Source organism: Sclerotinia sclerotiorum, genomic scaffold (assembly GCF_000146945.2).
Source record: "Sclerotinia sclerotiorum 1980 UF-70 scaffold_14 genomic scaffold, whole genome shotgun sequence".
NCBI lineage: Eukaryota > Fungi > Ascomycota > Leotiomycetes > Helotiales > Sclerotiniaceae > Sclerotinia > Sclerotinia sclerotiorum.
The window spans coordinates 96,787-119,028 of NW_001820822.1; the positions used below are offsets into that span (position 1 = coordinate 96,787).

General features: G+C 42.5%; 13 protein-coding genes across 13 annotated transcripts; 5 read left to right on the forward strand and 8 right to left on the reverse strand.

Moving 5' to 3' along the window:
* Positions 1 to 376: 376 nt before the first annotated feature.
* Positions 377 to 800, forward strand: SS1G_09648 (predicted protein; the record flags this gene model as incomplete). The annotated part of the gene is made up of 3 exons (XM_001588965.1): positions 377 to 439; positions 597 to 674; positions 774 to 800. The coding sequence occupies 3 exons, from the start codon at positions 377 to 379 to the stop codon at positions 798 to 800; spliced, it is 168 nt and encodes a 55-aa protein (XP_001589015.1).
* A 296-nt stretch (positions 801 to 1,096) lies between these two features.
* On the reverse strand, positions 1,097 to 1,198 carry SS1G_09649 (predicted protein; the record flags this gene model as incomplete). The annotated part of the gene is made up of 1 exon (XM_001588966.1): positions 1,097 to 1,198. One exon carries the CDS (start codon positions 1,196 to 1,198, stop codon positions 1,097 to 1,099), a length of 102 nt encoding a protein of 33 aa, XP_001589016.1.
* A 499-nt stretch (positions 1,199 to 1,697) lies between these two features.
* On the reverse strand, positions 1,698 to 4,050 carry SS1G_09650 (predicted protein; the record flags this gene model as incomplete). The annotated part of the gene is made up of 4 exons (XM_001588967.1): positions 1,698 to 1,735; positions 2,070 to 2,487; positions 3,057 to 3,279; positions 3,329 to 4,050. 4 exons carry the CDS (start codon positions 4,048 to 4,050, stop codon positions 1,698 to 1,700), a joined length of 1,401 nt encoding a protein of 466 aa, XP_001589017.1.
* A 981-nt stretch (positions 4,051 to 5,031) lies between these two features.
* On the reverse strand, positions 5,032 to 5,205 carry SS1G_09651 (predicted protein; the record flags this gene model as incomplete). Its single annotated transcript, XM_001588968.1, has 1 exon — positions 5,032 to 5,205. The coding sequence occupies one exon, from the start codon at positions 5,203 to 5,205 to the stop codon at positions 5,032 to 5,034; it is 174 nt and encodes a 57-aa protein (XP_001589018.1).
* Positions 5,206 to 5,654: 449 nt separating this feature from the next.
* Positions 5,655 to 6,235, reverse strand: SS1G_09652 (predicted protein; the record flags this gene model as incomplete). Its single annotated transcript, XM_001588969.1, has 3 exons — positions 5,655 to 5,750; positions 5,978 to 6,009; positions 6,154 to 6,235. The coding sequence occupies 3 exons, from the start codon at positions 6,233 to 6,235 to the stop codon at positions 5,655 to 5,657; spliced, it is 210 nt and encodes a 69-aa protein (XP_001589019.1).
* A 569-nt stretch (positions 6,236 to 6,804) lies between these two features.
* SS1G_09653 (predicted protein) lies at positions 6,805 to 7,235 on the forward strand (the record flags this gene model as incomplete). The annotated part of the gene is made up of 3 exons (XM_001588970.1): positions 6,805 to 6,845; positions 6,995 to 7,080; positions 7,198 to 7,235. 3 exons carry the CDS (start codon positions 6,805 to 6,807, stop codon positions 7,233 to 7,235), a joined length of 165 nt encoding a protein of 54 aa, XP_001589020.1.
* Positions 7,236 to 8,731: 1,496 nt separating this feature from the next.
* Positions 8,732 to 10,881, reverse strand: SS1G_09654 (predicted protein; the record flags this gene model as incomplete). Its single annotated transcript, XM_001588971.1, has 2 exons — positions 8,732 to 10,600; positions 10,864 to 10,881. The coding sequence occupies 2 exons, from the start codon at positions 10,879 to 10,881 to the stop codon at positions 8,732 to 8,734; spliced, it is 1,887 nt and encodes a 628-aa protein (XP_001589021.1).
* A 1,272-nt stretch (positions 10,882 to 12,153) lies between these two features.
* On the forward strand, positions 12,154 to 12,819 carry SS1G_09655 (hypothetical protein; the record flags this gene model as incomplete). Its single annotated transcript, XM_001588972.1, has 2 exons — positions 12,154 to 12,311; positions 12,372 to 12,819. The coding sequence occupies 2 exons, from the start codon at positions 12,154 to 12,156 to the stop codon at positions 12,817 to 12,819; spliced, it is 606 nt and encodes a 201-aa protein (XP_001589022.1).
* Positions 12,820 to 13,056: 237 nt separating this feature from the next.
* Positions 13,057 to 14,401, forward strand: SS1G_09656 (predicted protein; the record flags this gene model as incomplete). Its single annotated transcript, XM_001588973.1, has 4 exons — positions 13,057 to 13,073; positions 13,673 to 13,742; positions 14,259 to 14,299; positions 14,383 to 14,401. 4 exons carry the CDS (start codon positions 13,057 to 13,059, stop codon positions 14,399 to 14,401), a joined length of 147 nt encoding a protein of 48 aa, XP_001589023.1.
* A 426-nt stretch (positions 14,402 to 14,827) lies between these two features.
* On the reverse strand, positions 14,828 to 16,651 carry SS1G_09657 (predicted protein; the record flags this gene model as incomplete). Its single annotated transcript, XM_001588974.1, has 1 exon — positions 14,828 to 16,651. One exon carries the CDS (start codon positions 16,649 to 16,651, stop codon positions 14,828 to 14,830), a length of 1,824 nt encoding a protein of 607 aa, XP_001589024.1.
* A 985-nt stretch (positions 16,652 to 17,636) lies between these two features.
* On the forward strand, positions 17,637 to 18,432 carry SS1G_09658 (hypothetical protein; the record flags this gene model as incomplete). Its single annotated transcript, XM_001588975.1, has 3 exons — positions 17,637 to 18,027; positions 18,181 to 18,277; positions 18,375 to 18,432. The coding sequence occupies 3 exons, from the start codon at positions 17,637 to 17,639 to the stop codon at positions 18,430 to 18,432; spliced, it is 546 nt and encodes a 181-aa protein (XP_001589025.1).
* Positions 18,433 to 18,735: 303 nt separating this feature from the next.
* Positions 18,736 to 19,154, reverse strand: SS1G_09659 (predicted protein; the record flags this gene model as incomplete). Its single annotated transcript, XM_001588976.1, has 2 exons — positions 18,736 to 18,782; positions 18,959 to 19,154. 2 exons carry the CDS (start codon positions 19,152 to 19,154, stop codon positions 18,736 to 18,738), a joined length of 243 nt encoding a protein of 80 aa, XP_001589026.1.
* Positions 19,155 to 21,541: 2,387 nt separating this feature from the next.
* Positions 21,542 to 22,219, reverse strand: SS1G_09660 (predicted protein; the record flags this gene model as incomplete). The annotated part of the gene is made up of 1 exon (XM_001588977.1): positions 21,542 to 22,219. The coding sequence occupies one exon, from the start codon at positions 22,217 to 22,219 to the stop codon at positions 21,542 to 21,544; it is 678 nt and encodes a 225-aa protein (XP_001589027.1).
* Positions 22,220 to 22,242: the final 23 nt, after the last annotated feature.

Consider the following 22,242-nt stretch of genomic DNA (forward strand, 5'->3'; position numbering starts at 1 on the left):
AGACAGTAAACAATCTGCTGGTTGATTGGCTGGTTACCATAAAATGAATGGGTCCAACTTAGAAGTTCCTTGCTTGGGTACACACATCAGCCTGACATAGCGGAGTTCGTCCAAGTTGATATCTTATGAATGCAAATATGAAAGCTCGGAAGTCGAGGTTGAAGGGACTTCCAGAAAGATAGATATCTTTAGGGTAGATGATAATACAATACCTGCTTTCGCCGTTAAAATCGAGCGATATCCAGTCCAAAGACATCACGGCTTCCCCAAACCTTGAAATACTACCAGGCTTATGAGATCGAGTGATAAGGCTTTTGAGTAATCAGGCTTTCGAGTAACCAATATTTCGAGTAATCAGGCTATCGGCCGCGGAATCATGCATCATCTTTCACGAACACAGCATTTCGTAAACGCAGCTCTGGTTGAAGCCTGCTTGGAAGTAAGTTTAAACAAGGGTTGCACTGCACTCTCCCATTTCCTACAATTAGATGCACATTAGCATATCGTACGAGGTGAGAACTGTCGGCGTTATTTCACAATCTTTATGTAGAGATTTGTATTTTTTGATATATAATATTTCGATATCTGAAAAATAGGGCCGTGATTTTTCGGGGGTTGAAAAGATGAATCTATGTTCGAATTCGGATATGGAAATTTTGGAAGGCAGTGGTCCGGTGAGCGCTGAGCCTTGGCCATGGTTTACTCTCTGGAAATATATACATTTAAAGCAGGGACAGATCGGAGTTTGAGACGAGGCTGCTAAAATCTTATAGTGGTTAATGATCCGTATTCGCCTTTAAATTGCGTGGTATTGTGGATATTATATATGCACACTCAAGCATCTGTCACGGAGATCATTTCCCAAGTATCACAACCGAGAATCGAAAAGAGTCAATGTACAGTTGTCGTCATAGTTCGAAAAGGGTCTAGCTAAAACTTATATACAGAAGAAAAAAAATATACACTTGAATATCATCATCATACACAGACTCCTCATGCCACGTCTTGAAGACAGTGCACCTTTTTACCCCTTCCAAATATAGTACATGAAACGCCATCATTATGTCCGAACCCAGCTTAGCATTTCATTTTTTCATCATCTATCCTTACAAGCTGCCGCAATCTCCATACTTCCACTTCCAACCAATTGCCCACCACTCAATCTCCACAAACCGGTCGCGATCAAAGTCCCAACCATTATACACCAAACACTAATGATACTAAGATACCCAGAGGATTGTATCCCAAGTCCAAATACTCGAAAGGCTGTTTAGCTCCATCAATTCCCACAACTTCTACATGATGTATGAATAGGGCTTGAGATACAAGAAAATGAAGAATTGTTCCCAAAACTGCTTGTGTGGAGATATAGAGATATGCACATGAAAATCCCATGATTTTTCTGGACTTCAAGCTCGGAGAAGGGTTCGTGAGGCATGAAAATGTATTTGCAGATAGCATACGGGTGTATACTTGTGCGAATAGAAATAATAAAATTGAAACTGCGAATTGGGGAAGATTGGCGAGGAGAACTGTTCGAAAGAGTTGCGTGTTTGTTATCTGGGCAACAGGAACAAAAGATTTGCTAGACCAGGGAAAAATGTTTATGATTGCGAGAGGCGAATAGCTTCCAAGGCTGATTGAATAGGGATTGGGAATAGGGACTGTGGCGATGGTGAGGAGAATGAGCGGGATCGCTAGAAGAACGCTGCTTCTATATATGTGGTTAGATAATCTTTCATTCAGTTAGGAGTTTACCTACAAGAAGAGAGTAGCAATCCACAGTGGCAAGCTCGCTCCATGAAACCACCGCAAGTTCCTGGGTCTTCCCTCCACTTTCGGTTCTAGAATCAATAGTCCATCTTTGGATTTCCATGCTGAGTCGCGATGGATGAAATTTCTATTTGATGTCACCGCATCGGTACGTCCTTGAAACGAGATGACGGCATCTTTAACCGTCGAAAGAACTAGCCGGTTCATAGTGACTGCTATAAATACTATGCAGATAAATTTCACCGCACATGCGATAATTACACATAACAATATTAGGCGACTATACTGTAGCTTACACATGGGCTGATCTGGCAAGGTCTCGGCGAGACAATAATCAATTTCCCATCTTTCGTAAGACTTCAGCGATGTCGAGTTGGAAGTGGTTGGGATTTGTGAAGGCCCAAGTGTCCAGATATCGGCATTGAGGATTAGATTAGGAATATCACATGTACTCTGCCCTGGTAAAGGATCTTCGGGGCCACAAGTCCATCCATGACCGCTGAGGACGGAAGAGTAGGTTATATGATGGAATGCGAGGAGAATGGTATTGTTGGTGAATAGTGGCTGGTTTTTAGTTACTACCAAAACATTGCCATAATTTGAGGACGGATTTGAAAGGGTTGAGTAAGCCGTGAGACAATCCGTTGTATTGAGGCGCCGAAGGTTGTTTTGAGTGGCACTTTCATGTAAAACCATGGAGGTATTGCAAAGATCCTTTGAATCGTTGGATTTAGTAAAGTTAAGAGGATGCGTTTCACATAATATGGGGTGATTATCAATTTCGCCGCATGTTGCCGCGACATCCTGCGAACAGTCTACCGTTGACTGGACTAGGAATTGCGGACTGACTATAACCACGTCGTAGTCGACTTCCAAATTAGATCCAAATACCACAGAATTTGAACTGCTACCTGTTAGCGACAGGTAAAAGGTGGACGACATAGATTAATAACTAACAAAAGATGCATGGGTACAGAAGAAATCAGTAAGAGCCCAAACAAGATTTTCTTCTTCAAACCTTTCAAGTTGCGTAAACTTAACACTCCAATGTCAAGGCTATTTCCTTTTGCATGAGCTTCATCTATTTCATCTCTCGTTGGGGAGCTTAAAAAATAGAGAGCACAAGCACTTGCCATGGAGACAACCATACCCATTATATTGATTAGTATGTGTAAGCCAAGGTTTGTCGCGTTGACCATGGAGCAGCTTCCATCGTATATGGTTCCGATATTTGTGCCTTTTCCTGACCTTTGCGATGCCCAGATTACAAATACTATATATACGACAAGCACGGAACCCATAAGGGCTGTTAAAACGGAAGATTGGCTTTTCCAGTGATGAGCTCCAGCTTCATCAGGACCTTTGGTCTCCTCTTCCGATTTGTTCGGCTTTTCCCGCGAAGGATTCTGAAAAGAAAAAACCAACTGCATCCACCTTTCCTTCTTCTTTGCTGGAGCTGCGACTCGCCTTAGAGTTATCCTTTTCGCTGGGACCTCGTCGATTGCACTAGAATATGTTATTAATCCTTCTTCCCTGTTGAATAAGACATTCTTACTCTACATAGTCCTCAAATTGTGCCATCAGATCATTCTCAGAAACAGCAGGTGGTAGATGTCCCATATTGAGAAGACTTCTGTGATCGCCAAAATCTCGACTAATAGATGTTCGCGCTGAGGTCAGAGAATCAGAATGAGAAAATCCCCTCGGTCTCGATGAAATTGTGCCTGTTTGTGCTGGTACTTCAAGACTAATCGTCCTATTATATTCTGGATTCGAATATCCCCTCGACCTTGAGGGCAACCTTGAAGGTGGACTAGGGCTAGAGCTGGATCTCGAAGCTCTTGAGGCTCCTGAAGCTCCAATCTCCAAGTGTCCGGGTACATGGAGAGTGGTTGAACATTCTGATGCTGCGATAGAAGTCGCCCTCTCTCTAGTGATTCTTGTTGTCTTCGTAGAAGCAGTCGACTTGCGTCTTGGTGCCTCGACGGGAAAAATTGAATACCTCGATTCATTCGAAAGGCTCCGTCCCCTAGCCTTAGAAAAACTTCGCAATGGTGAACCTTCCCTCACAGGATACTCAGAATCTGTTGTTACTGATAGTGTTGAGAGCTCGGAAACTGCTGAAACTGCTGAATTTGCTCTTTTCCTCGGTATCCTTTCAACATCGAAACTTGATTCAATTGGAGTTGGTGGTATTTCTCTTAATTGAATCTCATCAAAGTCTCCTCTTAAAACTTCCGGAAATCGTAAAGTGCCCTCTTGACGGTCATTGTACATTTTCCCAACTCAGGTTTCTATATCATTAATCATCAGGAATCTGACAGCATCAAAATACGTAAAATCGTTGGTCAAAAGAAGAGACGTTGAGACAGATCGGAGGGTAATACGTCTATATGTGACAACTCTCAACTCACGCTGCCAATGGAAGTGATGATATGAATTGGAACAAACAAAATTTACGAAGTCGCTCATCATTTAGCATGCGACATACATATTACTAAGGCGGGGTAGAATCTGCGCCGCTCACAGCTGTGCGTGGCACAGAGAGAAGATTTGATAACAGAGACGAAAAACTCCTGTAGAAATCTATATGAAGCTTCCAATGGAGGGCAATCTACCCGGAAGGATGCCATTCCATGTATTCCAACTAGGATAATGGGGGCAGCGCGCAATAAATAGCTACAGTAAGAAATAGGGAGTTTCAGGTTTAATAATGGTGGCATGCGCAGTATATGATTACTCGATTCTATGATCATTTATAGATTTTGAAGGATTTTTGTAATGATCTATAAGATATACACCTGACCTTCATCGTCTGTGAAGTTCTAGTGAGGCCTAGGTGCATTGGTAGCCTTGCAGAAGGTTCAACGACAGATGGTCCCTCTTGTGGCCCTCTCTCCCGTCATAATGGTTCAACTAATCGTAGATCTAGCAAACACGTGTCGTCTACGGATATCGAGATGCATTGGGGAGTGTTACCTATAATAGGCACTTGAAGGATTTTAGGAGGTGGGAGTGGTAAGCTGACAGGGGCCGAAAAAGTCCCTTGCTTATCGCCGCCTTATCACACCAGCGCACCGAGGTTTAGTTTTTCTGCATCTAAACAAAAAAAAAAAGACATCTGGACCGAATCTCCTTAGATTGGGACACGAGAAAAGAAGAAGAAACAAGTTTTTGAAGCATGCTAAGCCTGTTGCACATTCAGTTATTCACACTGTTGTGGCTCCATCTCAACATAGGGGGATCACCAGGGTATATCTACGCGCTGAGATTCAAAGTTCTGCCTTGACGCCAAGAATCACAGAATCGAACCATCATCACAGAGTTAGTTGGAGGAGTTACTCTACCTATCCCATCTTCAGACGTTCTGTAGCCAACCTTCACAATCTCGTGTTGTCTGAGCCTGCTGTCGTTGCACTCAGCAGCAGCCATTTCGATAGCTCAATTGGACACTTTTTCGACCACTCAGACGAAATCTAATCTGTTCAATATGTCTGTTTCGTGGGATGAGGGGTTGTGATGCCTCATTGATGTGTGCAATCGTCGCAATAATTCTTTCTCCGCGGCAGAAGTACCTTTAATTTATCATTTTTCTACAATGAGTATATCTATCTACTATTGCAGAGCAGCAAAGAAGACGCTGGGAAGCTTACGAGGCGAGTCAGTTACTTGTCAGTCCTATGTCCATTCCAGCCCTTACGGTACTGCGGACCAGCAAAGATTGATGATAACAAAAGAATATCTTTCCTGTCCACTTTAAGTGAGGTCTTGACGATTCTGTCATCAAACTCGATACCTGTCGCAACCTATGTCTCCTAGTGCCTGCTATGCCAGATTTCTAGTTCAAATCTTGCAGGCAGAAGGTTGTTGTCATTTTACCTTCATTCAAGGGTTTTGTGGTGCCAAGGTCGCTTTTTAGATCGTGGACAAAGCCCAACGTGCAAAGCATTGATTTCTTCATCCATTGGAAGCGAGTTCTATCTGCTAATTGGCACCATATAGCTAGAAATCGCACAAAATGAATGTCGCCACATCACATGTCGCATAAAATGTTCATCTCCACGACGTTGCCAGACCCAAAAGTTTGGCACAACAGATTGGGACTAAATCGTGATTGGTGTACAGCTCAAATTTCCTGCAGCCACTGCTATAGGAAGAGGCTCGGAGCGCTCATCTGCTTCTAGCCATTGATCTTGTGACTCACTTGACCCGATATCTCGGGTTTATCTCGTTGTTCTACAACCAGATGTTGAGGCTCAAAGGTTAGACGAAGCGGACTTTTACTCCGACGACATTTCACATTTTGTCGATGTAAACGACTCTGGTGATTGTACAGCTGACTAGCAGTTGATGTATGGGAGTTCTCAGAAACTCATGTACTATTCTCAATTTCCGCTGCTTTTACTCTGAATCTAACAAAACTTAATTTGACCCCTGGAATTATTCTGAGCCACTGAAACATTTTCAGGCTACCAAATGTTCCATGTCTATCTCACAACCAGCGACATCACGGCTCTCTCAAGTTTTCTAATCCATCTAAATTTCTGTCGAAGCACATCAAATGATATCTAAGATAAAACTAAGCTTATTTGATGCATCAACGCTCCAAATCTAAAAATTAATGGTTGCTATGCACTGCTTGTGCATTTTCAAACTATTCCTGCCTCTTATTTCATCTAGAAGGGGGAATATTTTCCCTTCCACATCCATTCCTGACTTAATTCTTTTATCATTTCTCGTATACCCTTAGGCCTATTGCGCTAATGTATAGAGGCCCAAACTGCAATCGACGATACTGTCACATATTGATCGCATAGATAAAAAGTAATACCAATTATATATGCAAAAAGTTGGACAATAAAGTCTAGAAGCTTAAACTAATATAACATCTGTTCTTCGTCATGTGTAAGTGGCGCTTTTTACTTACTCACTAATCTTCATTGTATACAAGCCACACGTAATTAATGCACGCCAACCAAAAGCCGATTTGAAGAATCACATACCAATTTGAGTTGACAAAGGAATCAGAGAATGCCACAATTGCCAACATTGTACTTTCACACAAGCTGTGGGTTAGTCCCTTATTTCTGCAGCAATTTGAATCAAACACCGCGCCAAAAGATACAGTCTAGGAAGCAAAATCTCCCATAAAACTACGCAAAATAACCTGCTGATACCCGTCGCGCATAGTGTTAGATGGTTATACACATATGCTTATTAGAAAAGAAGGCCTTGATGCTATGAAACGACCGTGTGCAACTCTAATGATCGCTCCAAGTCAGGTAGACTTAAACCATAAAGTCGCATGTCAGTCTATATCTGAACTGGATGAAGCTGACTTTAATTTGCATGATCTGACGAGTAGGGCAAATGTTACTGTTGTAATACTTCTAGATATGTTGTAACGCGGAGCTGTGATATTAGATATCTGGGGGTGCTTGCGAGCAGGCGCTCCTATTTGATATTGCACCATTCTGGAACCAGTTTCCTGGTCTGAAATAGATTTTTATTTGCTGCAAACTGGGTAATGTGCTGATAGAATAAAAATTGGGTGTATAATGTAGGGTTCTAGTCACTCAGTGATATGTCACGTAGCAAAATGTCACGTACCCCTAGAATCTACTCGAGTACTTACAAACAATAAAGATTTCTGGCTCAAGACTAAAATTTGAATGAACTTATACTGGGGGAAACTAGGCCCCTGACATCCAAGGCTACCAAAAAAATTTAAATCTAAATTGCTACATTTGCTTGATTTCTAGAGGGATGGCTCGAGATGGAATTAATACTAACTAGTGTGAGATACGATGTCGCAATTATAAGGATAAGGTCACCCCTGATTTTTAGCTTATTCGCGTAACCTCAGCACTATCAAGCTAGTCCCGCAAGCCACCAACTATGATTGAAGTTTTGCAAGAACCAAAGCTAGGATTCTTTTGTTTCCAAAAATGAGGCTGCTTTTCAGCACAGATTATGCATACATCAGCCTTGAAGATTATTTTTGGAGCCAAGATTAACCTTACGATTGCAGTGAGCACAGCTGGCCATTTGCACGAAAAGCCTTGGGATAGGGTAGTACTTATCAGATGATCTTATCCTAAACAGGAGATGCGACCCTTAGATATAGCTGCATTCCCGCACGACTAGGTGCAGAAAGACATTATGATCCGTAGTTACAGTAGATGGAGATTAGATGTAACCATGAAATAAGCTCACTGGAGTATTACGGTGAAGTTCGAAAATTCACAGCTTTGTTGCAATTGAAGATTGATGGATGTTTGCAGTAGAAAGGTTGCTTAGCATCTATCATTTCTCATAACGGAGTCGCATCTTCGCTAATCAAGATATGATATCCATGCGCATATTTAATGTCAGTTGAGATTGTCTATTTTTGAAAATTGATCGATTTCAGTATTTTTGGGATTCCTTTGCATTAGTAGTACGTCTGCAGCATGGGCGTTGGACAGGGTCACCAAATCTCTCGCTGCATTATCGGTGACTTTGGTTATTGTAAATTACTCTGATATCACCAGAAAATCGAATTCAGTATAGCATTTGAGAATAAAAACAGGTGATGTGTGACATTCGAATTACTGCACGTTCAGTTTCGTACTCCTGGCTTGTTATGAGGTGGGGGTCTAAAGAATTTGCATGCTGGGTTCCGTTCTTCACATGCGGCACGGTCCGGGGATAAAATGGGATAAAATGGAAAAATAATCTTGTTAATCTGAAATCACAACTTTAATTTCATTGATTACTCGCTTCCCCAATCATTGTGCGTGAAAAAGTGTTCAGATGACCACCCTACAACCCCCAATATCTGAGATACTTGCCACTTTTAGAAAATTGTTCCAATTGCGGACTGATTGCTCCTGCAGGAAGAAGAATACATGGGCATTCCTGCCGTAGCTAGAGATTTCTTGGCTAGCTTTTCCATGACATCTCTTATTGCTAGATTTTATGTATCTTTTGCCACTCCATCTTCCCCTTCCCTTTCCCTCCTACTTTGTAGTCCATCTTTGCTTGTTGGGCTGTCCTCATAAAGCTCGTCTAACATCAAATTGGCCTTTCCTCTTGGGATTATCGTATCTTGTATTTTGAATCCAGTAGGTTGGTGTTGGTGATTCAATACATCAATACTGGATGAAGTTGAATCGGGCAGTTCTAGTTGCGACAACACTTCTTCAGAGATCGATTGGTTCGCCATTATGTTGTGAGTTTCGGGATTTTTGATGGTACATAGATGTTCATTAGGCGTGGTTGCGGTATTTTCGGTGATAGTCTTAGGAATTGAAACAGGACATAATTTGCTTGTCGTGTCTTGTTTTCTGTTACCTGAAGACTCCTGATTCTTTGATGTATTGAATCGAGATGTCATCAAGATATCGTGCATATCAATCCCTTCCACCGCCCTCGTATCCATTGAAACCGTCTTGTCGGTAGGTTTGGAAGTATTATAATCAAATTCAAAAAAAGCAACGATCAATTGCGCCCATGGGGATGGTGATGAGTCAGTTTCTTTCTGCAGTTGTAGCCCAATAAGATTTGCTTCTGATTTGGAGATAAGCATCGTATGTAGCAGCCATTTATTTATTCGATCGCGCCGTGTACCAAAATTCGTTAGCAATTTGGGAAAAGACTCTGTACTTGATTGTCGTTTCGTAGGAACCGCAGTCAAATAGTCGTCGTCAACCATATCCAGGTTAGTAAATCCAGAATCTGATCCCACCGCTGACTCACATTCTTGAAATTCGTCATCAACATTGTCGATAACTGCCGGCTCTAATGACAGCATAGGCTCGTAATGTATTTCTTGGTGCCCTAAAGCCCCTTGAGTTTCTAGACCCAGTAATAATGTATCCTTCTCTTCTTCATTGCTCCTCTCCTGAGATGAGATTGATTCCTGCATCGGAAAAGGTATGCTCGATGATGATACTACTGAGTGCTCAAAACAAATAGGGGCACCATGTTGTTTTTGACATCCATTACCATTGCCCAACATTTGCAAATCATCTAAATCCGACGCTTTCCTTGATGTCTTGTTGACAGGCGGTAGAGAATTGGGACAATTCTGATGTCTCTCAAAGTCACTCGTGGTGAATATGGGAGATCCAAGCTTTCCTCTTCTGTCTCCATTTTTTTTACCTCGTAATTCAGGATTGTTTACTATGGCAGGCGAGGGAATACCCAGGATATTGTGTGCTGAGCTCGAACTTGAAGCCACTGAGGACTCCTCGAAAACCTCTCCGGGATCGGATGAAAAATTCTCGAAAAGTGCGTCTTCTGCCTGTCTCAAATCCCACATCTCCCCCTCAAACTCGCGTTGCGCTTCCATGCCCTCATCTTCCAAAGGACCAAGTCCATCACGTGCTGACTGGCAGGCATCTGCAAGCCTGGTCAGTTGGTCAAATGCTTCAAGCTGTCCCTCTGCTTTGAGTCGTTGAAGTTCTTTCATGAAGCTAGCATCGGCTCGTGAAACAGCCGATCGTTTGAATCCCACTTCTCTCATTTTTTGTCTAGCTTGAATTTGTGCCGCAACCACTCGCCATTGCAATTCTTTAATTCTTGGTATTCCCTGCAGTAGCTCCTCCAAGCGAGATTTAGTTCTTTCGGCTCGGTATGCACTTTTGCCATCACTACTACTCTCGCCGAGTACATCCGGACATATATATACATCATCCCCGTCCCGATTGATTTCTTCCCCATTTTCCAATACTTGTGAAGGTCTTTCAATGGTCGGCTCAGAACGCAAGAGGCAAGCTCTTCGGTTTTGATGACTTGTCTCCTTCGAATTCTTGGACTTGCTGAATCTCCCGAAGAGAGACGCCTGCGATTAACGTTAGCCAGGCTCCGTGCTTAAAACCCATAATTAATTATAGATGGGATATCTTTTACCAGTAAAGACTTCATATTAATTCAGTGGTTGTGTAGCGCGAACGCTTCACGAAGTGTCAAGTATGGTTTCCATGTGAGTTTCATTTCAATGAATTTTATATGACATCGCTAAATTATCGAGCTTTCAGAAGTCACAGCTTGGAGAAATCAACTGTAACTGGGATTACACAGAGTGGTGTGCAATTTTCGAAATACTGAGCCTCTGTTTGCCATCATTCTACGCAGCCCGGTCGCAACTTCGCAAAAGTTAAATGCATATACCGTATATAAGGGTCTGCATGCCTGTCCGAGCTGCAGAGCAAAAGCAGCGTGTGCTAAACATTTTTTTGTGAAACTAGGCTCCTTGATTTTGGCCTCATTTGTAACGTCGAATGGATTTCACCATATTCCCCAATCTATGCAACTGCTAATAAAGGTTTGCGTTGGCAAGTTGTGTAAGCTTTCAACGGCACAACCGATACCGATGCGGCGACACAGAATCTCGACAAATTGAACAATTTTCTTTCTCAACTTAGATTTTGCCAAAACGTGGGATCATTACTGGCGAATGGCTTTTTAACGAGGTTCTTCATTGTGCGCGGAGTCGCATTTGTGCATTTTCAACATAAAAGCTCCACGTTGACCCGGAGAAATACAGGTAATTTTCAGATGCAGCTATGACCGATAAGCAAATCAATCATTATGTCTCAGTATGAAGGCAGAGTGGGAGGGCCTGACCAAATAAACTCTGGGAGTGAATGGGCCTTGAATGACAGCCGCTACTATTCATCCTACCGGACGGGTCCAGCTGGTGTCCAGGAAACCATAACATATGGTTACCCTGAGCCTGAAAACTCATCATCTATGCCGAGAACACCGGGTCCTACTGGCACAAGTGTTGCGTCTAATCAGCATTATTCTTATTCATCACCAATCGCGGCAAGAAATAACGTGTATACGACCTCACAGACGAGGGAAATTAGCGGTTGGAATAATGCAAATCCGATGCCATCTTACAATTTTCCGGCTCCGATAAATCATCACTACGACTCTTCAAATTCTTTAAGTCAAAATTATGATACACTTCCTCCCACAAACACTTTCAACACTGCTAGGTCTTTTCAATATCCATCTGCTAATAATGTTACATGGCTGCCGACCGGAGGGGTGGCTTCATCATCTTTCAATGCTACAATAAGTGGAATGAATTCCATGTCATTGATGACACCGCAAACTGTGCCATCAAGTATTATGCCTAGTCGTGCTTTGATGATCAGGCCTCACTAAGAATTGAGTAGATCACGTCGACTCGCAGATAGCTCAGCAGCAACCTTCAGGTACAAGGTACATCTCCAGCGGACCAAATACAGACAATACAGGAACTCTAGATCCCAGTGAGTCCACAGAATTCAACCTTCAAAATTCGCCAACCAATGACAACTGTAAGGATATCAGGTGCATGCCGGTCTCCGGGAAAATGATTTTTGGATCGTGGGTCGTGTATTTATGGTATTGTGGACTGAGCCAGCGCAGCCAAAAGTACCAGCACAGGGAGGAACACGCAACGGCTCGCACTTCAGTACTACATACCTTGGACAACAAGCATATAGTGAAATACGACGATTTGTAGTGGTGTTGAAGCAACATGGAAGTTCTATTTGCTGGTTTGTATCACCTACATTGTGCATGCAATATATTGACTGACTGATCTAATAACCTAATAGTCCTATACACACATACTCCAATCAAGCGACACTCAAACCCAATCTTCCCCTACCCGAACGGCATACGATCATACATACCACATCATATGTTCCACGACAACACTCTTGCATATCAAAAAACGGCACCGTGGAAATGGAGAACCTCATCTTAGACCCAATTCGGGTCATGAGCGAAAGCAGTGATCGCGAAGGCGAGCTAAATAAATTTAGCCGCTTGAACTACAGCAAAGTCTATACTGTAGAACATTATGTCCGCGTGTTGAATATCGGGAAGGTGGCTAGAGAGTCAATGAACTCGCTATCATATGGGTATAATCAATCCGCCAGTCCAGTCAGTTCACAGCGGCCACGTCGGCATCGTCCACCTGCAAATTCATCCTATCAGTCCTCCAGCCGTCGTAGCAGGTATCACAACGATCGTGAGAGTCGTGAAGCCGGACGTCATTAAATGCTTCAAACGAGAACCTGGCTCATATTGAATCAACTTAATACGTTGAGCTATTACATACACGAAAAGTTCTCTCATGCGCGGCAGAAATGCCCATCCGCGCCACGAGCTTCCTCTTTTTTTTCCTCGGCCCCTGATAGCTGCGCCTACGTTCCAACAGTTTGCTGCATGGTTTTGCTTCAAATTTCGTTTCTTGATTTGTTTCTTCTATATAAGGTTTTATATCGGATTTTAAAAATGGCTGAAAGCCCAGGGTATATACGTTTCACTGAGTGATAGCGCATATTTTCCCTCTCTCTGAACTGGAGGTAACTCTCCACTGTTTTTGAACTCATTTTTAACGACGTTACGATTGATGCTGCACGTTTCTTTGGATATTTGAGGCTACATTTCGATAGGCTTAAGACTCAATGGAACCTAACTGTGACTCAATAATGCCCCTTAAAGCAAATGATCGCTAAGCAAATTGATCGTACTTCAGCGTGACACGCTAATCAAAGAATGAAAACCCAAAGGGAATCAACACGCCGCTTGTACTCAAAGTCCAGAAATCTAATCAAAGCCTAACACAAAATTATAAGCAGATAGAAACGAATCAAGACCATATTCCAAACTCAGGCGACCTCTAAGCGAACACAGGGCTTCCTCGCGGCCATTTCTCCCAACCACTCACCTGATCCCACGTGCGCACCACATCTCATCAGGCCCCAAGACATAAACCGTCCGTAAGTTTCGGGCAATACTGCATTTCACATCTGAGGTAATGCATCTAACCTCCAAGCATCCTCATTTTCAACGTCTTTCCAACTCCCATCCACAACGTTCAAAAAACTGACATCAACAAAGCGCCTAGGAGAGGGGACTTCTCACCGCCTGTACCACGTTCTGTGCCTCAGCCTTATACGCATGTGCACTTACGCCTTGTGAGTTTTTAAAGCAGCATTATGCAGCCTTGTTTGAAATAATCTGCATGGCTCTATTGGATGTGCGAATTTTCTTTAATCACATGTGAATGTATTATTTGATACTTTTCGCGTTTTGTACGAGATTTTGAATCATGATAATTTGATTATTAATGGGTATTTAGTCGATTAGTGATCATTAATTAATATTGCCTAGTTGTGCCTAATAATGCCTATACTTGCCTAATGATGCCTATACTAATTACACCCTACTTGATTTGGATAAATGCATCGTGTGTAATTTTGTGAGACAAAGCTATGGAACGGCCCGGGTGGGGAAGCTAGTATTAGCTGATATTTCCCACGAGTATACTGCGTATGCTGTGTGCGTAAGATGGGGAAGTCCATAGACTGATGTTTCATTCAATGTGGTAAGACGAAGATTTTCTTCAGTGTTGTATAGAAATTCCATCTGACAGGGTTATCCTGTGAAAACGTATATGCAGTTTGCCGTGCTTACTGCTTACTTTACTTTAGCCAGGTGCTGATTATTTCTTCAAGTGGGTTCAGTTGGCTCGGTTAGTGGCACACAAAGCTGAAAAGATATTTAAGGCTTAGGCTTAAGCAATAGGCTGTCGGTTATTATTCCTGACCAATATAGCGCATTCATGTCAGACTAAAGGCAAAGCAGAGTTGAATTCAACCACTTACCAACAGAGAAACTGGTATCATTGGATATTTCACTGGGCACCATTGCAAAGGAAGAACTTAGAGAGAGTACTCCGATAGAATTGGCTAAAAGAGACCATTATTTGTTGAGGTGAATAGAAACTTGGAAGAGCAAAGCTTAGAAAACGAGTCGTGCAAACAAAATAACAAACAAAAACTTCCAACAAAAAAATATCCTGGGAAAGCGACCTTTTTAAATGTCCATGCCAAGGCCTTTCATTATCGATACAAGTCTCCTGGGAGAAGGGAAGGGAAGTAAATAAACATAAACACAAACAATGCTTGTTGAAAGTGGCAGCCTTTGATTCTAAGCGCCAAAATAAATCTCCCAGCGATTCCAGTGGAAACATTATCTGAAAGTGGTACAGCACACGTTATCATTCCCCCTCAGCGGTATCTGAATGATCAGATTCACTATGAGGTGAGCCTTTAGAAAAGACAAAATCAGACGGAGAAACTTTGCTACTTAAATCTGCACGAGGAATGTGCTGTGGAGTTGAATGAATGGATGTAAAGCCCTTAGATCTTGGTGCACTATCCGTGAAGCCGTCGGAAAACCAGGCAGTAACAAAATCGTCGTCGTGGACCCTTTCCTTCAGTTTGCTTAAATCTGTCAAATCATCGAAATTTTCGAAGCAATTTGCATAGATATTGATCTCGAGAAGAGAAACCTGGAGCTTTTCTAGTGACCATCGGTCAAAGCGCTCATTTCGTGATGAGTAGTTGTGATCAAAGTCTAATGCCTTTATGCCAATCTCCATATCGCTCGGCCCTGGAGGCAATAGTGAAAGAATTTGAACACTTTCTCGAGGATTCTCGAGTGTTTCTGGATCTGTATCCGTCGACAAACTATGTTGCCCGTGTTTTGATGGCTCTATTGGCTCGCCATTTTCATCTATAAGGCCCAATGAAAAGCACTGCTGTCGCAATTCTCTCTCCTCCGTCTCCGCAACTTGAATCTTGGAGGCCAAATCATCCAATTGAGATTGAGAGCTATCAAGCCATTGCTGATCTTCGGGCATAAGGGTCATATTGAACCGCTTTCTAACAGCTAGTTGTTCTTCGAGGTCTAACTTCTCATCCAAGATCTCATCGAAGCTTTCACGTAGGTTCTCAAGACCTCCGAGCTTCAGAAGATATGAGTCCACTAACGGATGGGGTTCGAAATGCTCCGGCTCCTCCTGTGATTTCGCTGCATATTCGAACTCTATTGGTCGGCGAAAAAACCGTGAAGGGTCTTGCAGCTGACTGTAAAAATAATTTTCCTGTTGTGAAAGTTCCCATTCTTGCGAGTCTAGATCATTCTCAATCTGAATGTATTCATCTTCCATGGAACCATATTCATTTCTGGCTTTTTGGGAATCATTCAGTAACTCTGCAATACTCTTTTCAGACCACCATGCGCGGGGAAAGGGCATATTCAACTCCCTCATTTGAACTTGTTTAAAATATGCATCTTCTGCAAGAGATCTCTCTCTTTGTAGAATACGTAGTTCACGGCGCTTGATTTGAAGTTTGAAGCGAAGTGCTTGTACTTGATTCCTCATCTGTGAAATTTGTGTCCATTGATTGTACAAGATGGAAAATTCAAACATAGAAGAGTTATCTTCGATATGCCTGGGTGATGGCTCGACATGTTTATCTGCAGTGGGTAAATCCGTCCTTACCGATAAATGGCTCATTTCATCGGCGCTGCCAGCATAGTTGTGCGGCTCTTCAGGGAATAACTTATCACTCGAAGAAGATTGATTAACAGGCTGACTGGAAACAGTGGAAGTCTCTGATCCGAGGGACAGAACTTTCCCGTACACGTGACTTGGGTCGGAAAACCGTCTTGCATTTTCGTAGAATCTAACTTGGCTTTTACTTGCTGTAGATTTTGGAACAGACTGCGACCGAATATGTGCACTAGCAGGTACAAATGGCCCATGGTGCGTTGCTATCTTGCTGAATTGCCTAATAGGTCGAGAATCGTCGGTGCCAGCAATGTCATGCATAGTAACTGGTGGTATTTTTGGATCTGGAGATTTGAACTCAAATATCTTGAAATTGTTATTGCGTAGCCCACTCAATGACTGATTCGTGCATACTAAATTATCTGTTGCTTCGGAATGTTGAGACTCCTGTAGCTCCGCACAGCTTTGGACACGTGGTGTTGAACTCGAGCTGGGGAGACTTCCACGATTGCGCTCCTTCTTCATTGCGAACAGGATGCTAGGTCCATACAATCCCCTAGATTCACCATCTTGATCAGAATCCGAGCAGCTCCGCCTTTTAATCTCTGCTTCCGTCGTAATAAAAGGTTTCTGTCTCTTCCGGCGCGCTCTCAATATATGTGGCGGTTGGCTGTACTTCCATCTCCTCTGAAAAGCAGGAGTCGCTGATATTAAGGGTTCAGGCTTCTGGCTTTTTCGGTAATGTACTTTGAACTCCTTCACTTGTAATGTATTTTGATCATGAGAGCTTTTTTCCTCCTGCCGGATGCCAAATTGCCGCCCACTGTCCCGGCTAAAAGTTTTGACTACTGTCCGCATCCGTATTGCTTCAAACTGATGACTTCCTTCGATTGAAAGTCCCGGTTACAAAGATATATCCTGCTCTGAACGCAGTGTCTTGTAGCTGAATTCCATGAGGCTGAAATACAACGCCGATGTGAAGACATTGCAAAGGCACGAGGCGCTGGGGGCTTCCAAATATTCTTCGTTACGTGTGTCACCAATTTGGCGAATAAGAGTGGAATGAGGCTGATTGTGTACATTTTTGTACATTTTTGTACAAGCATGTGCAAAATCCATGCGCAATTAGCCAAGATTGCAACACTTACCATGGGAAAGATTAATCTCAATTAGACCCCCACGGTCTTATGAATTCAAATGTTAAAGCGGCAAAACCATCATCTAGCAAGTGTATTAAACCAAGCGATCATACAACCCCGCCCAATATGCAACCACTTTCGAAAAACCTACTGACTCCCGACAATCGTACCAATCGTAGTTTGCGATTCATCAATGGCTCTTGTCACAACCTTTGAAGTTACCTCGAGGACTTTGAAATGGTGTGCACTTTGTGGGCATTGAAGCCACAGTGGATAGATGCTTATTCTCCGTCCATAAAGGCAAGCAAAATCCCTAATAGCATGGTCCGCATCTTAAGCTATTCTCATGTCACAATACATAATGTGTGGTGATGTCTTCTTTTACGTCTCAAAGAAGATCAAGAGGGTCAAATTTATGGAGTGAGTGGAAATGGAATAGTGCAACGAAAGAGTTGGAATCATTTCGCATTAATGCTAGGGGTAAGAAAGAATGGAGGTACAGTTCTGGCCAATCAACTTCTGGCGCATCCGCTGGTTCAAATGTCCCGAGGTTTGATGATAGCTCCCCGCTGGAACCAGTTTCTGCAAATACCACTCAATATTCAGTGGATCGCAACTACACTACAGGCAACAACGATGTTGGATCTTTAACCAATTCACTGGCGGCCACTACTTTGACTTCAATAGCCAATGTAGATCCACCTATTGTGGCCAAGCTTGAAAAAGCCAACACTTCCACTGAGCATACGGACTTTGATCCAAGTGAGTGCCTTCAATGCCGAATATATATTCAGCCACTAAATTATGATAGACTATAAAGTGCACCAAAAACGGGAATTTAAGTTTGGAAGAGTAGGTTTTTGTCCTCATCACCATTTTATCAAACTACACACTAACTTGAGTAGGTCTTCAAAGTCCTTTGGTCTGAACCGTCTGGTGAAGCCCGTGGAGGGACCATCACGTCGGTCAGACGACAGAAGCATGGCGAAGATTTGTATGCAAAAGTTCGGAGGTTTGTTATCATAGATCATAGACGAGGTCACTGTCTTTGCCTGTGGGTCTTTACTTTCATCCCTTCCCATGCTCTTGTCATGTTACTAACAATGAAGTCAGGCCGATCATGACTTACAGAAAGAGAGGGACAACCAAGCCGGGAGTGCATGCTGAAGAGCATGCCATAATTTACACCACACCATATCCGCAATTGGTTGAAGGTGAAGACGGTAATAAAATGGTGTATAGGCCTGTCAGAGTGATACCAGACAGCACAAGACATCACCTGGAAGCGTCTTCAAGACTTAATTATCATAAAGTCTGTTCTGTGGAATATAATGTCAAGGTTTGGTTCATCGGTCATGTCCATCAAGATTTCGAAAAGACGGTAGCAAGATCTTATAATGAAGCTAATCCACCATTGCGTCTATCAACTCCACCAACTGCATCAGGCTCATACGCGGAGAATAATCCAACCTACAGCAATTCTCCTCGTGCTATGGCAGGTAACTCTTCGAATATCACTGGCTATCCCACTTTCTCAAATCAGCCTAACATCCCGACCTATGGCAACACTACGTCCCAGTCAACACCGTCTTATGGGACAGGATACAACACGGGTTCCAATAGTTCCAATTTGGATGGTGGATACAGTGCTGCAAGGCAAAACCTCCCAACACAGTACACTTCGTCATTGTACCCAGCATCGCAGCATCCTCCCTCACAATATCCTCCGTCGCAATATCCCCAGTCACAATATCCCCCGCCGCAAAATCCTCCCGCGCGATACCCCTCCTCGCAATACCCCTCCTCGCAATATCCTCCTTCGCAATATCCTCCTTCGCAATATTCCACCTCGCAATACCCCCCCTCTCAATATCCCCAATACCCCTCATATACGCCTAACACCAACCAGCAATACTACAATCCGCAGTCCAATCATAGATATGGTAGCGGGGATGTCGATGATCCACCGCGCTATTCAGATGGCCAGAGCTAATCAGCAACTTGTGAGCCCACTACATTTAGCGGAAAGGAAAATTTAGCTAACAGGCCTAGGCCTTTCTCGATTGTCATACGTTCAGGGGTCCACTCGTTTACCTCTTAATTCCGTTTTTTGCAGACCAAACTTGATGATGCGCGCCCTTGTTGGAACGACACATCTTGACGAATTTCTTACTATATATCTTCCAAGGACTTATTTTCTCATTTGAATTTGGCATGAATTTTGCGTGTTTCTTTTCCATTTCTTTTCATGAGTAACGAATTCATGATCGATATCAGGATATTTCGACAACAGTGTCAAGGCTTTTTGTCTAGGTTTCGTTTTCCTTCTAACTTTATTTTTTATTTTCTTTGGACTACAAACAAAAATTTATTCCCTTCTACTAGTTCCAGATTCTATATATATATATATATCATTTACTTCCGCTAGTTCCAAGTCCCAAATCCTTTCCGGTCAATTCAATCCTCTCAGCTGAGATCTGGTTTCCAGTACCAATAACGAAGTTACGAAAGTTTTATTTTCACATTTGTTTATATTCTCTTCATCTATATCACTGCAAGCGATCAATTTTCCTGCAGTCACTTGTTCATACATCAAATTGTTACTGTTTTATAGCTTTATATATATCTGCAAATGCAATTTCTTTCTCACATATCATATAAAATCTTCTTCGATTGATTAATCTTCAATGCCAATTAGTTTGAATTAGATCTTGCTATCTTAAGATCAGTAGTTTTCGTACACACAAAGCAACCTCCTGAATAATTCTCTAATGTCACTGGTCCGTTCGCTCATGCAACATGATGACTGCATGATACATGCATATGTTTCCTGTAAATAATGTAATACCCGCATCTTTGCGCCTCATATAGGGTTACTAGAGATGACGTCCGATTCCATCCAGGTTCTTACCCGAGACAAGGATTGCAAGGAAAAGCAAACTGCATGTTGGTTCACCAGGTGGTTTACTTCATTTTCGTTATTTATTTATTTTTTTGAATCTGCTCGTCTCCCTATCCCTCACCATTTCTTCTTCCACAAACTGACGAAAAAGCGAATAATCCTACATTGTAAAAGCTAACATTGTACCGAAGTTGAGGGGGAAAAACGCCCAAAAGCCCCGCATTTCAGCTTCTGCGCGCAGATCTTACTAACCGCGCTATAGCCTTGGAAGTGTTTTTTTGGATGTTAAGATATGCATATGATAAATGCATGGATTAGATACATGTGCATGGATTCAGGTAAGGCTATGTGAATAAGGGGTAGCATTGATATGCATAACGAGGCTGATAGGGCAGCCGCTAACAGAATTTTCCAAATTAACAAACTATTTCTTTTCGGGTGTAATATTATAAGAAAATATGAGTCTAGTAATAGAGATTTCGTATAAATTCAATGAGGGTAGTTTCTGGCTTTGAATGTTGGAGAGCGTAGGGGGAGTCTAGGCGACTTGATTGATTTTAATGACTTATACAACTTTAATGTTCAAAACAAAATGAAATAAACATTCTGGGTGAAGAGTATTATTCTCTGAGGTTCAAATTATATGTTGAAAAGTCATTTATGGGTAATAGAAGTAGCTAGATGCAAAAGTTTCCATTACCCCGCTTAACCCCGCCAAGCCTCGTAGACGAGCGCGAGATTTGGCAGCCGAAGAAATTTTATGCTTTATGTATGTATGAGTCTATTATTCATAGCAAAGTATCGGACAGGATAGAGTCTGTGTCCTGGATGAAAAATATTTTCTTTTGACAGAGCTCATGGGCTTCTCATAGTGTCCTGGTGACGGTACTATCGCACCGTTGCATGATGTGCATCTCGGCTCAGTCATACACCCATACACTCAAACATACGTATAAATATAGAAATTGAACTCCCAAATGAAATGGATGGATTTCACTATGATTAGTCAACTATTATATGACCCACAAGACTCTCCTTTGGTATAGACTCATTGTTTCTGGGTGCCAGCACCAGGCTCTAAGCTGGAGTTAAGGTAGGTCACACGACAAACAAAGTCTACGTGGTTCCCCCTTTGAAGCTGCATCAGCCTGATTTTATGTCAGTCCATGGCTCGTCCTCCTTCATCGTTTGGTGATCTGCTCGCAAACGTCAACAGTGTGGGAAGTATTTCAGATCTGGGTTGCGAATGCCTAGCTCAATGATCCCTTCAGCTACTCTTATGATTCCATGGCATCATGAATTTAATGCCTTCAGCGGCCACCCTGGCAATATCGAAAGCTAAAGTTCCTTTTTCAATTTACTGTGTGAGCCCCATTATTCTCCTTCTTCAATATTCTGCATCTCCTTTCTTTTATTCCTCCTTTCCGCAATCTTTCGGTTCTGCTCCGTATCCACATTATCCTCACCTTGCCCATCTGTCGAAATATCAAAATCCTCCGTCAAAGCCCTAATCGTCATATTCGCCGTATCCTTAAAATCAATACCATGACCCGTAAACAATCTCTCCATATGCACATCCCTCATATTAGTCGGTTCTTTCGATCCCCTAGCTGTGAATGGATTCCCAAGTAGTGCATAAGTCATAAGATCCATCGCCGTCACAGTTGGTGGTGAGGCATCTGGGTTATACGCTAACTCATGCTCTAAAGCATCATCTCTGATATGTTGATTATTTCTACCTCCCTTGCGTGGAAATCCCACTACTTCTTCATCCAACTGTTTGCGAACTAGTTTTTCTCTTCTAGCTATGGCTTTATCTGTTGAGCGGACGACTTGTTGTTGGAAAGGTGTTAGGATATTGTCTTTTGCTGAATCGTATTCGCGTACGGCGGGATTTTCATGAGCATCAAGATCGATTACTACTCTTGGGAGGACGAGTGGTTCTTCACTTTTGTATCCTTTGAATCGTTTTGTGAATTTGGTGGTTGTGGGGGAGTTGGAGGACTGTATGGTACGCCGGTACAATGGCAATATTCCTTTTCGACAGTTCATTTTTGTGAGATTGATACAAATAC